At 38.4% G+C, this 14,948-nt stretch overlaps 1 protein-coding gene across 1 annotated transcript in view; it reads left to right on the top strand.

The window, feature by feature from the left end:
• Window positions 1-14,948, top strand: part of pde5ab (phosphodiesterase 5A, cGMP-specific, b) — a 76,519-nt gene that overhangs the window by 24,821 nt on the left and 36,750 nt on the right. The window contains 3 exon segments of the mRNA XM_029454783.1: window positions 5,056-5,123; window positions 13,791-13,899; window positions 14,021-14,105. Of these exon segments, the coding sequence (XP_029310643.1) occupies window positions 5,056-5,123; window positions 13,791-13,899; window positions 14,021-14,105 (262 nt within the window).

The following is a 14,948-nucleotide window of genomic DNA, read 5'->3' as shown; positions in this document are numbered from 1 at the left end:
TTTATGTAATTATTTAGATTAATCACCAATGCCTATATATATTGGTATATGTTGTACATGGACATTTTTGGTGACAATATTTTCAACTTTCACTTTCAAATGTGAAGACTTATAGGAAGGACAACCTGGCGACCTCTAAAAATATCAAATAAAAGCCACAGTTTGCCTAAAAACAATGAATACATCAGATTTCCACATGAACATAATCAAATCCTTTCCAGTAGATATATATTCAAACATAATTTGACTTATTTATTACCTTTTTATGTGCTTTACAGATAAACATTTGGTAACCATCATCCCGTCAAAAATAATAGCTTTAGAGCAAAAGGATACAAGGCTTTTTTGTTTCCCTTGAAATTAATAACCGCTTTCAAGAGCAACATGAGTTATGTCAGACAGACTTCTGACACTTCTGACAGCAAGTGGAAATGCAGAATTTCTGTTCTGCAAATCAAGAAGTTTACAGAACAGAAGTATACAGATCAGACAGAACAGTATCTGGCCGTTCTTTAATGTAAATACAGTCTCTTTCAATTTACTGACTCACAGACACCCACACATCAAACGCTGTTAGAGTCCTCTGTGGGCATTAACATTTGTTTTGGCTTGTCCTCCTTTGAGGCATCCAGTGCCTGAAAAACACACTTACACACTTCACACTCACATACAGAAAGCAAGCACGCAGGAAAAGGAATCAAATTAGGTGTCATACACCAAGGGAGATTGATCGACGAGCTTGGCTAAAAGTATTCCAACATCTAGATGGGTGCAAGGCTTCTTTAATAATAATAATAATAATAATAATAATAATAATAATAATAATAATAATAATACATTAAATTTATATAGCGCTTTTCAAGACCTCAAAGCCGCTTTACAATAGTATGGGAAGTGGGGAGAGGGGTTAGGATGAGGGAAGAAAGGGAAGAAAGGGAAAGAGAAAAGGAAAAAAAAAATAATAATTCCAGAGTTCCAGTTCCAGAGCCTGGGTGCTGCCCTGGAGAAGGCTTTGTCTCCAAAGCTGCACAGTTTGGATTTGGGGGTGGAAAGGAGACCAGCTGAGGTGGATCTGAGGGACCGTGGGGGTTGGTAGGGGGAGATGAGGTCAGTGAGATAGGAGGGCGCTAGGTGGTGGAGGGCTTTGTAAGTTAACTTTGTCTTTGTCAAGCATTTCAAGACTTAAGTATATTGTAACCTGTGTCCTCAGGGAGCACTCTAGCTGCTCTAGTAGTTTTCAAAGCTCTCTTTCTTCCCATGCCCAAGACAGACAACATGAGAAAAACATCAGAAAACACTTTTGGTGGGGCAGCAGATTTTCACTTGCTTCATTTTCTGGGTATATACGATGCATTTATAATCTCTTTCTTGAGTAATAGGTTAAAAATGTAAAAGTGGTCTTCTAAATATTGGTTTCACATAGTATCAACTATATATCCAATTCCCCCTTCAATATTTGTGTTTGGTTTGGATTAACTGGATGGGGAATGCAATGCCATTGGAGTGGTTTGTAATATCTTACAAAACATTGGTGTTTAACTTCTGGTTGACTTTCTGTTTTTTATTCTCTGGTTTATAACCAGGTTAGACCCATTGAGATGAAGGCTTTTGTTTTTAAACATTGCATAACAAACTGACACAAAACATTTGAAATTCAGAAAAATGCAGCATACTGGTTGGTTCCTTGGTTGGCTAAGAGAGGGCGCAGTAGGGGCGCACAGCTCATTTTCACCCCAAGGCTCCCTAGTGGGTTTATACAGCCAGATAGTGTCTTTTGTGGATAATATATATTAACATGATGCTGTTGATGATATTTTTAAATGTAAATGTTATTGCTATGAGCACCATTGCTCGTATTGGGGTTTAGACAGAAATATCAGAGACAGATATCTCAAAACATGGACAAATACACCCAAAATTGTTCCGCAATGGCTAAACCACTAGAGGAAAATGAGTTTGAATTTAATAATTTTTTTTAGTAATTTGGGCAAACCAGCTCTTAAATATAAAAAATCAAGATGTTTTATTTCATGTTCAGTATGTACTGAGCTCCACAGCCCACTTCATTATACAGTGTACGTGTGTGTGTGTGTGTGTGTGTGTGTCTTTGTGTGTGTTTGTCCCTCTCATGACCTCAGAGTTGCCAGACCAGCTGTCTCCCCTTCTTTTATATCCCTCCCCTTTCTCTCTCTTCTCTCTCTTTCCTTACTAAACATTTACTCTAAGATTAGGGATTTCTTTACTGGCGTTATCTGGCAGACGGCTCTCTGTATACAGGTGTCAACATTAAATGTCTGTAGTTTCTCAAGCAGGACCCACAGGTCTTTGGTTTTAACATAACCTTTCCTGTAGGAAGTCTAATAAATGACAGTGCAAGTCTTTAACACTCTATTGTACCAACAATAACACAAGAGTTTTTCCAAAACGTTGGCCTGCGTTGGCTCACTTCATTTAACTGCAGTGTTTGGCATCTGTTTAGAAACAGTGATGGGCCTATCTATTCTCTAAGCATGTGTGCATGAAGTTATATTGTGTTTTGCTTGTGAATGCATGTGTATGTTGTTGTGTGTAGCACATTTGCATATTTGTGTATCACATGAGTGATGTCAATAGCATGCTTGCATGCCAGTGTGCTGACAGTTTGTGTTTTGTTAGTATGTGTTTACATGTGTGCATAATCCACAATGTCTGAGTGTGCTGGAATATGTATGTTGTGCCAGCGTGAATGTGTGGGTGTTTTGTTTGGGTGTGTGAATGATGTGTGATAGGGTTTGAGATCTGGATCGCCACTGCAAGTGTTTTGTTTTTCTGAGTTGTTTAACCCTCCCGAATAGAAACTGGAATTGGCTACAGGTGTCCTGAACATATCAGGCAGTGTGGTTGAGTGTGTGTACATATTGTATTAAGCTCTACAGTTGTTAAATGGTAAACCTACTGTTTTTTATTCTCTCTGTAATTCTTCCTGTTTTTCCAAAGCCCATCCAATCTTTTACTCCTATATAAACAACATAATACACCAAAATCATCCATGATTATGTATTTGGTTTCCTGATCTGAAATCTCTACAGTATGATTAAGGTTTGGGTTTAGGTAACTGGAAGTGCTTTGTTAAGTTTAGGGAAAGATACAAAGAACCTTGTAATGGTTTAAACAAGACTAAGAGCTTGCGGTCCTGTTAGGCTGCTGTTAGGCATAGAGGTGCTTTGAGCTAAATGCTAACATCAGCATGGCGACATGCTTACAGTGAAAATGTAAACATTCACATGTTCTTAAAAGGTAAAAATTCCAAATTTGGAGTGACTGCAGGTTTGTAGTTTAAACAACCTTCATTCTGAAAAGTGAAGCCAATGCAGAAGTGCCTTAAACTTGCATTCTCTCTAATATTAAGCTGGGGTCACCCAGGTTGCAAAAAGAAGTCTGGTTCTACAGAAGTCCAGTTTGGGTGTTGTCCGCGTTTTCGTCTTACAACTTTAACCCTTTCACAGTGTGTTTTCATTTTGTGAAAGTTAATTGTAACCTTTTTGGTCGCCTATAAATGCCTTATTCAGCATTCCGTTTTACACATTTCTGGTTGCAAAAACCAAGATGGCGACGGCCTAAATGCCAAACCAAGGTTTCCAAATTTGTACCAAAGCATCTTGTAGATCGTAGGACCATGAATGTCTGTACCAAATTTCATGTCAATATAATCTATAAAAAGTTGTTAAGATATAACAAAGTAGTACACCAACTGACCAACATAGGACTCCCTTGAGACACATTCACAAGCACTTTACACACTTTCACTAACTATGTTTAAAGGAAAAAAAGGACTGTTACTTGGATGATGCAAAACGATTTCTTGTGTCCAAATCATAAGCTTTGCGGACCAACCCTTGAGCCTGAACTCCTTGAAATGATGTTGCAATCGTCTTATAATGTCATGTCACTTACGCCCTTGATTCATCGAGAGAACATACTTAAACATATAACGACAAGAGGTCACTTGCTCGAAAAGCATTTGAACAACCAATGCTGTCAGTTTTCTGGTTAGGACAGTCTTAGATTTCTTTCCTTTTCTTTTCTTTCTCCAATGCTCAGCTCCACTATTAAACACATACATCATACAGTGTGTTTTGTTATGGATTGAGATAATGGATGGTGGTCCATGATATAGCATTAGCAGACAGCATGAGACTGAGGTATCTGCCACTGATTCTGATAACCGCATGTGAAAACCCTGATGGACATGACCAAGGAACCATTCTATTGTCCTTTGTAAAACTAATGCTTATGAAGAATATGAGAAGACAAGCTTGATTTATTTCATTATTCCTACATGCAGGAAAAAAATCCATTATCCTGTGTTATCCTGTTATAAACTTTCCCGGTTGCCAGAGACCCCAATAAATGTCAAAACATTGCCAGGTCCTTTTTCTGTATAAAACAGCTTTATTACCCTCACCTAGATAGATCAGGGTGAACAAATGCCATAGAGGGAAGGTGTGTATATGTGCGTGCAAGGGTAGGGGGGCACATTTTTCCAAAACCAAGAAGCCTTGTCCATCTTTAACATCCTGTCCCCACCTCTTAAAAATGGAAAAAGGATCCTTTGCGAGGGTTTTGGAGTGCAGGTTGAGAGAAAACAAGTCCCTATAAGGTGGGGAAAGGCGAAAAGGCGCACTGGAATGTCAAAATAACCTCTTCTGGCAAGGCTTGATGGATAATAGATCAACATCCCTTTTTTCATCTGAGGAGCTGTTATTTAGGCAATGTGCAGTATTACTGCTTAAACTACAGTATTTGGATGTTCGGTTTATCCGTAATGGCTTAATTGGAGGGAATGAGGAAGTTGATATAGCCAGAAAACACACAGGGTGGACCTACAGAGGAAACAAGTAAAACCTTTTTTTGAGGTTAGAATCTAGACTAAACTAAGACTCTGTATGTATTTATGTGTTGTCACCTGATCCTAATGGCTTTATGCCAAGCACAAGTCACCCCCCAACAAGTCCTAGCCTCATCACTCAGGTTGTATATCTCAGACAAATAAACTTTTTTTTATTATTTTTGCAGAACTCCTTCTCCAGTGTCTTTCACATGGAATATGAGGAGCTGGGTGAAGTCCTAAACACCCCAAAAAGGTAAGGTGGTCGCCCTCAACTAAAACCTCTTATTTAATTAAAAGTCCTGCAGATTGGCCTTGTGTACTCCAGCTTTTTCCACTAGTTATTAGCGTTAATGTTTCCTTGAATTTGCAAACTACCATCTTTCCTCACCCTCAGAAGCCCTTAGATGACGTTCGTGTAACAGTCACCTTTACAAGGATTCATTACCATCATATACACGTTCACAAAATGAGAAGCAGAAAAAGAGGGATGTACGGCAAGGTTTTGGCAGTAGTGAAATGATCATTGTGCCCAATCAGTCACTTTGAATTGAAAGAGAAAATACAAGCAATCAGTGCATTGCTCATAAGTTTTGCAGAGCTGATTTGCAGCCCCATGGGACCTTCTTGAGGTAATTTGCCTTTTTTACCTGCCACATTTCCAAACATTTGATCGCCAGCTTTCAGCTCAAAGCTGTTATTTTCATCTCTTTTGGCACAATACATTATTTTCAGGTTTGATTTGATAGCTCCTTAAATTACAACCTGTTTATTATGATGAAGTGGGCTCATTTACAGTCTTGGAGGCCGCATTTCCATTAAACTCTGAAAAATATATCTTATTCTGGTAAAATGCTCTTACTACCCGAGCGTGGTCTTTTTTCTGCTGCATTAACCACAAAATATGTTGATATACTACAAATCCTTACTAGGAGTGCCCCAGTAGACAAATGGTTACAGCACATTCCACATAACGGCAACGAATAAAGGCAAAAATGTCTTGGCGAAATCCTTAAAATATATAGTATATATTTTTGAATTAGCTTTACCAAGTATAATTAAGAGCAAACGTGATTGCTGATTATGTTCTTTGGCAAAGATTTTTCCAATCCAGGTTCCAATCAAAATGGGATGGGATGTTCTTAAAGTGGTTAGTATGCTCCAAAGAAAGTGCTTATCGATCAGTCAATCACCGTCTGAAACCCCCTCCTCTCATCATAGCTTTCCATTGTTGAAAGTTTGGTGGCCTGCGTCCATCAATTTTTGTAACTTTACGTAACAGACAATCTGACAATAATGGCCACTTTAGCCAGAGATTGGCCATGACTGGCCAGATTTTTATGAGGCCTCATATCGCAATAAAAATCGCAAACTCAGTAGCATTACATTTTGTACAAACAGTATTTGCTATTGCAAATTTGTTTTTGACCAAATAATCACAAGTCAACGTCTTATGAAAAGTGTGCAAACTTCTTCCGCTGATAAAGAATGTTGCAATTACAAGCTCTTAAAAAAGCTTTGAGTTAAGATCTTTTTCTGTCAATGTACGGTTTTCAAGAGCAAGAGTTAAGTGTCCCACTAAATGCAAACTTGTTTTACAGGAACACGCAGGGTTGGCTTTGTTCACCAAATTGTATTGCCGTGAAAAGGAAAAATATAAGTGATTACAAATCAAATCAAATCAAATCAAATTTATTTATATAGCCCAATATCACAAATTATACATTTGTCTCAGTGTGCTTTACAGACTGTACAGGATACAACACCCTCTGTCCTTAGACCAGGGGTGTCAAACATACGCCAGAGGGTCCAATCTGGCCCGCAGGATGATTTTGCAAAGTGTAAAAATTACAGCGAAGACATTAACTTCAAATTTTCAATACAAGTAACTGCTATTTCAAATGTGTCCACTGGGGGTCGCACACAACACTGCCAAGCAAGCAAACTGTTCATGCTGAGCTGCCAGTAAAAGAACTTCTGGAGCTGGCGGGTTCTGTCAACATTACACTCGCAGCCTCATCACCCAAAATGTCTTTGTCAAAAAAGGAGAAAAGTGGACACGGAGTGTAGAGTTTTCCAAGAAAAATGGACCGTTTCCTATTTATTCACAGAGGTGAGTGGGAAAGCTGTGTGCTCGGTGTGTTCGCAGCAGGTTTCAGTGCTCAAAAAATATAATATTTGGCGTCACTATGAGACTCATCATGGCGAAAAATACAACAGCTTGCAAGGACAACTGAGAAGATAAATGAATTGTTAGCGGGTCTGAAGAAACAGCAGTCTGTTGTTACCCATAGCTGAGATATCGGCGATGCAGCAGTGAAAGCTAGCTACCTTATTGGTAGCGAAATAGCATTAACATCAAAGCCATTCTGCAGTGTTTTGCCCGTCATTCACGGTCAAGGCTTCTGATCTGCCCGTCGACATCCAACTTGAAGTAATCAACTTGCAGTGTGATTCAGATTTAAAAGGATACATTTGCCTGGGCGGACTTGGACACCTTTTATCAGCATCTCTTGCCAGGGCACCCCACATTGACAGCCCTCGCTGCAAAGGTTTTGTGCATGTTTGGGACTACCTACCTTTGTGAACAACTTTTTTCTGTAATGAGCATCAATAAAACAAAGCTGCACTCTAGGCTCACACACAAGCACTTAAATGACATCCTGAAATTGGCTGAGAGACACAACCTTTATGCATTTTTCATGTATACATTATATACATTTACAAGGCAGGGGGATAACTTAACCTTCTTCCTTAATAGTTGCCACTTTAGTTTGTATTTGTGTGGTGTGTCAGGATTACTACACAGATGTGGAAATTAATGTAATTTTAAAATGATTTCTATATCTTGACAAGTTGTTTTGATCATAAAGTAAAATACTATATTGTTCCAGATACCTGTGACTAAATGTTTTGTGCCTGATACACTGATCTGTAAGTTGTAATGCAACTAAATGATAAAATGAGGCATAATATTGTTGAAATTGCACTTTTAGGTTGTTCATAATGTTTTGTAAAAAGATAGTTCCTTAAATGTTAACATTTTCAGAATGTACTTGTACTTTTTTGCACTAAAACAAAGGGAAACATTTTGAGATCTTGTTATTTATAGGTTATTATGATATGTCCAGTATATGACTAGTCCGGCCCACTTGAGATCAAATTGGGCTGTATGTGGCCCCTCAACTAAAATGAGTTTGACACCCTTGCCTTAAACCCTCGCATCGCACAAGGAAAAACTTCCTAAAAGAAACCCCACAATCAAAGGGGAAAAAAATGGAAGAAACCTCAGGGAGAGCAACTGAGGATGGATCCCTCTCCCAGGACGGACAGACGTGCAATAGATGTCGTGTGTACAGGATAAACATAGTACAAATACAACATTTGACAGAAATTATGTTGTGTTGAAAAAAGAGAAAGTATGGATGAATCCAGAAAAATGTCAAAAAGGCTTCCTGGTGTCCAGCAGGACCAGGTCAGCAGGCGCAGCCACGATTCCTGATCATAACGTAAACTTTATCAGTGGCAATCTGCCACATGAGAGACACAGAAACTCCGGGGATGATACCCCGGATGATGAGTTAGTAACATACATTTACATAAATGCATACAGATAGAGAGGGAGAAGAAGAGAGGGAGGGGAGGAGAGAGGAAGAGAAGGAAGAGAGCAGGGAGGTGTCCCCCGGCAGTCTAAGCCTATAGCAGCATAACTAGGGGCTGATCCAGGACAAACCTGAGCTAGCCCTAACTATACAGGTTTTTTCCAAGTTTTTATGTCCTTAAGGCATGCTTGAAGTTTATCTAATTGATTGGTTTCGTCTGGTTTAATTGATAGATATAATTGGGTATCGTCCGCATAACAATGAAAGTTTATAGAGTGGTTCCTTATAATATTTCCCAAAGGAAGCATATATAAGGTGAATAGAATCGGTCCAAGTACAGAACCCTGCGGAACTCCAAGACTGACTTTGGCTGTCATGGAGGATTTATCGTTAACACATACAAATTGAGATCGCTCAGATAAATCACATAACTGTTTTGCAACTGCTTTCTCAAGGATCTTAGCGAGAATGGAAGGTTAGATATCGGTCTATAGTTGGCTAAAACCTCAGGATCAAGACTATTTAAGAAGTGGTTTTATTACAGCTACTTTAAAGGATTGTGGTACGTAGCCAGATAATAGACAGGTTGATCATATTTAACAACGAGGTGTTAATTAAGGGTAAAACTTCTTTAAACAGTTTAGTTGGAATCGGGTCTAAAAAGGTTGATGGCTTAGACGATGAGATTGTTGAAGTTAGTTGGTTGAGGTTGATTGGAGTAAAACAATCTAGATATATTTCAGGAGTTACACATGTTTTTGAAATTCCGGAGGTTGAAGTTAAGTCATTACCAATTGAGGACAGGAGGAGATTAATTTCGTCTCTAATAATTATAATGTTATCGTTAAAGAAGCTCATGAAGTCATCACTACTGAGAGATATAGGAATATAAGGCTCTGTAGAGCTGTGGCTCTCTGTCAGCCTGGCTACAGTGCTGAAAAGAAACCTGGGGTTGTTCTTATTTTCTTATATTAAGGAAGAGTAATAAGCTGCTCTGGCATTACGGAGAGCCTTCTTATACGTTTTAAGATGATCTAACCAGACTAAACAAGATTCTTCCAATTTAGTGAAACGCCATTTACTTTCAAGATTTCTCGACTTTTGTTTTAGTTTGCGGATTTGTAAATTAAGCAATGGAGCTTTCTTTTTCTGATTCTGATTCTGATTTATGATCTTCTTCTTTAGAGGAGCGACAGAGTCGAGTGTTATTCACAGTGAGGCTGCAGCACTATCAACAAGATGATTAATTTGGGAGGGACTAAAGTTAGCATTGGAGTCCTCCGTTATATTGATATTGAGTCCTGGTATTGAATTAAGTGCTGATGCAGATTTACAGTTCATAAACAGCACAATTACCACTTATTTTTCCAGTTTGTACCCTGGAAAGGATAATATCTCATAAACAGCACAGTTATCAATGAAAGAAAAAAAAGGAGACAAAGAAATAGATCAGAAATTATGATAGAGCGGCCAATCAGAGAACCAAATTATTTAACCATTTACAGGCAGGATGAGTAGAGGTCAGAATGAGAAGAAAATTAGTGGAGGAGGCTAAAGCTGCAGAGCTTCCTGACATCAACTCATGCTCCAGGCCAGGAGGAGCAAATAAGATGTAATCTGATTTAAGATGCAATGAGATAGAAATCCCTCCCCCTGTCCCTCTCGTCTCCAGGGTGGCCTGGCCTCCCCAGTTGCTACGCAGCATCTTAAATTCAATCTTAATGTCAGCCCAAACAACAGATTTGAATTGTGTGTATTCTTGCGTGATTCTCTAATTTATGGGGCCAATATTTATATATTTTATTAGGTTCTGGCTAAAAAAAGAGATATGCTACAATTTCATAACTAACATAATTATAGTAGAATTTATGAATAATACGTCGATGTGCGAGAACTCCTCAACCTTATTCGATAGTAATGAGCAGCAGTGGAGATGCAGTTGAATTGATAAAAAAAAAACTTTAATGTCTATAACATAATGATAGAAAATTATAATGAAGAGTATTATTATTAGGGCCTCACAAACAACATAGAAACAAACAACCATGAAAGACTTGCATAAACTAACATTAAAACACAAACAATATCATAAATAAATAATAAAATAATAAATCCAGTTTCAGTAACACTTAATAAAAACTACAGTACTCAGTTGTTTTAAATACATTAAAACAATTAAACTATGTATTTCTGATTAATTTGTGTCTTCAATAGGAACTTGGGGCTGAGTGCCACTGAGAGTAGTAGGGAAGTCAGAAAGTATTGGGAAACACACATCTTTTCATGGGATTCGTTTTCAATAATAAAAATCTGACATAGTCAATAAAACCTGATACAAAAACAGTTAGTGACCCTCTTTTTATTGGCAGAACAGAAAGAACTGTCATATTTTGTGAGCTTCCTGTTTTGAAACGCAGAAATACAGTTTTCCAGGGTCTGAACAGTTCGACTACATTTAATCCCTGTGAGTGGATATTCTCCAAGTTAAAGCTATTTTATCCGTGTGTGCAAACAGAGCTCAGTATTTAGGCGAAGAAGAAAAGGAAAATGGGCAGTTGTAAAAAATCCCAACTGTCAGGGATTACAAAAACCAGATGCCTTATCTTGTCTCGTTATCCATAACGTCTCGTTTTTTTTTACAGATTGCTCTGGGCTGTCTTTCCACTGTTTATATCTAATAACTACCTTTAAATACAGCTGTGTTTTTGTGCTGGATTTCCTCTGGGATTTTGCAAAATCGGGCAGCTCCAACTAGGCCAACACAGGAGGGGAGGGGCCCTGCAGGATGTTAGATTTGACCGGCTGGAACCACAGGAGGCTTTTTATAGTGACATTATCTCGGGTCTGCGGCTTTACAATGATACGGCATCTGTTTCGCCGAAACAGGAAGTTCAGTCGAGCTGTACTGATGCTGAAACAGCAGGCAGAGCATTTAAAGTTGACAAAGTAGGACATTTGACTTTTTCTGGATCTAGAGTCCTGAATTGAAAGCCAAAGTATATAGTATAGCTATCATGGTATTTAGTGATGCCAGTTGCTAGTCTGTGGTCTCATTTAAGTCAATCACAGAGAGGGAAAGGAAATGTGGATTTGAGTGTGTTTGGGTAATTATACTCGAGCACAGATTGTCCATCTGAATGTGTGTGTTTGTGTGCATGATGAGAGAGAGAGAGAGAGAGAGAGAGAGAGAGAGAGAGAGAGAGAGAGAGAGAGAGAGAGAGAGAGAGAGAGACAGAGACAGAGACAGAGAGGCCAGTCTGGACAGAACACATTGTTATAATTAGCCTGAAGCCTTAAAGTCATCCAAAATGAAAGTGTTCATGAGTAGGATTTTGGCAACCAAGCAAAACACAAAGACACCTATATTCTTATCTACAAGATCAGAAGACGTAAGTATTGATACAAAAGTGTATGTATGTAGCAAAAGAAAATAATTAATTTTGCAGTCGAGTAAATCGTTCAATATTCTCCTCTGAAATGTAGTTGTAGTTAGCGAAACATGCGTTTTCGTCCACTAACACACTCTCATATCCCCTCCCTCCCTCTCACTCACTCACTCACTCACTCACTCACTCACTCACTCACTCACTCACTCACACACACACACACACACACACACACACACACACACACACACACACACACACACACACACACACACACACACACACACACACACACCATCTTGCCGCAACACTACAGCCAAAATCCACTGGCTTTTGCCTTAACCTCATGTTGTTTATATATCCATTTTCCATCATTTAACATGCAGTATTATTGCTGACTCTGTGGTTGAACCTGGAGCGACTAAAGATAACACACAGGCATATTAAGCACAGACAGAAGTGACTGACAGCTTCAACTTTCAGACCTGAGCTTGGGTGCGGGGTGTACTCCGGTTTGGCTTCCAGCTGCAGTTCTCTCATTATCCAGCAGATGGTTTATTATTCAGTGCTGTTAGCCTCCAGGCTAAACCTGAAAGTTGACCTGCTTCCTCTAGCTTCCATCAGTTATTTAAGAAGTATGGTAGCCTATCTTTATATTTGATTCTTAGTAGTTTTGCATATTTATTGTATTCTAAATTTTAGAGTGTTCTAATGCACTCTTTATAGTGTGTAATATTGTACAGCATATATCTCTCTCTTCTTGTGTTGATATATTTAATTTGTATTTTTTACTCCTGTGTAAGCCTGCCTGTCTGCCTTTCAGTCAGTCTGTCTGTTTGTCATCTGTTAGTTCATTCGAGCAAACTGCTGAAACTCTCAATAACTCTCTGTTATCTCTCTAAATAACACTGTTATATTTATAATATTCACGTGGGGCTTAGATATCTGTGTGTTTACTGTGGCACTGGGGCTGTATGTTCTGTGTAACGTTATGTTTTGATAGTTTGTATGTCGAAGGCGTCAAACTTTCAATTATTTTAGCACCAACCAGACACACAGACATTCCGCAGCCTTTGGAGTCCAACATAAAGAAACGATAGAATAAAAACTCAACAATTAGCTTCAAATAAGCCAACCAATTTACATGCTACATACATAAACGCCGCAGAGGAGACATGATTGTCACATATCAACTCCTGAACAACAAATACAAGGTGGACACGGATACGTTACTCCCCAGACACAGCAGTGACATGACTCGAGGACACTCTCTGAAGTTGATCAAACCCAGAGCGAACAGACAGATAAAACTGTTCTTTAGTAACCAAATCATAAACGACTGGAACTCTCTACCAAACCACGTTGTGACAGCCCCGTACCCTGATGCTTTTAAATCTACACTAGACAAACACTGGAGGGACTATCTCTACAAATACTAGCGTACACCCAAAAATTAAGATCAGTAGTATACATAGGCATATTGCCTTCACACTTCTGTAACCATGATGATGATGATGATAAATAAGAATACAACATTTTAAGGTGCTGTCGAAACAGGTGTGGTATCATAATGACAAATACTGGTTTGCACAAAATCAAACCAATTTAAATTCGACCCAACTGTAGTGGCATATTTTGCAGCTTAATAGCTAAAAGGAGAGTGAATATTTGAAACTTTCCTTTAGAATTTCAAATAACGTTTTTTGGGTTTGAACCCATGGCCAGTCATATTACGTTCTTTTAGCAGAGACTTCTGTTTTTTTTTTTATTAGAGGTGTATCCATCCAGAGAAACAACTAAAAGTGTGTTTCAGTAGTCTATAGATCAAACACCCACTGGTCCTGCAGGATTTAAGAAGTGAATCCAGGCGAGCTTGGGGTTTCATCACATCATGCATGGTTAGTTATGAACTTGTGTTATTCTGTTTCTCCTCAGGGACCGTGATGTCAGTCAGATTAACTACATGTACGCCCAGTGTGTTAAAAACACCATGCAGCCTCTCAACATTGCAGACGTAACCAAGGATCAACGCTTCCCTTGGACGGTTAGTACTTATTTTATTTTATTCTATTCTATTCTATTCTATTCTATTCTATTCTATTCTATTCTATTCTATTTTATTTTATTTACCAAAGTGAGTAACTACCTCTCTTTTCCTCTGACAGAGGGAAAACCCAGACCACACCAGCAACCAGATAAAGAGTTTGCTCTGCACTCCCATCAGGAATGGCAAGAAGGACAAAGTCATAGGTAGGCTCCCTCTCTCTCTCTCTCTGATGTAAACCTGGTCTTAAACCACCTCTTTTTAGTAGTTTAGCTGCAGTAAGATCTGTTGAGAGAAAACTAGCATGGACCGATGTCACCAACATTGGTTTTTTTTCAAGATGCACTAATTTACAAGACAACAGCAACATTTTGGGTGTAGACTATTAGCACATACAGACAAGAGGTAGTTGTAGTTGGTCTTGAAATGTTCCTTTTAAAGTGTGTGTTTTTATTACTGTCAAGGCCAGTCTCACATATTGGCAAACACATATATTGATTAGAACCTACTTTTTAAGGTTAGATACTTTAACAATCTTAAATCATAGGCCTGAGAACACATTAAGCCAGCATAGCATTACCACTTTTATTATCCATCCATGAATAGTCCTGCCACTCCACTTATCACTTTGATTATCATCAGCATAATTATCTGATAGCAGCTCCATTAGTTGGCTATGAAGATGACAAATGACCATGCATGTCCATTGGTGATCAAACAAAACAGGTCCTCACAGTCTCACCTCAAACCTTTAATAATAATAATAATAATAATAATAATAATAATAATAATAATAATAATAATAATAATAAATTGTATTTGTAAAGCACCTTTCAAAGCTAAAAGCAATCTCAAGGCGCTTTAAGAGTCCTGGCAACGAGCAAGATCAAAACAACTCAATTTATTACAAGGAAATGTTATGCTTCCTTCTCCTCTAACAGATTAATTCAGACTAGCTCATTTTTTGCTTCATGAATACATTATTAGCATTAGAGATACAATATTCTGTTCTGTGTCCTTATAAGGCACGGTTTGTGTCCAGATGTAAA

The sequence above is a fragment of the Cottoperca gobio genome, chromosome 18, assembly GCF_900634415.1.
Source record: "Cottoperca gobio chromosome 18, fCotGob3.1, whole genome shotgun sequence".
NCBI classification, from domain to species: domain Eukaryota; kingdom Metazoa; phylum Chordata; class Actinopteri; order Perciformes; family Bovichtidae; genus Cottoperca; species Cottoperca gobio.
Note: the sequence above shows the minus strand (reverse complement) of the source record. Positions and strands in the feature narration are given on the sequence as shown.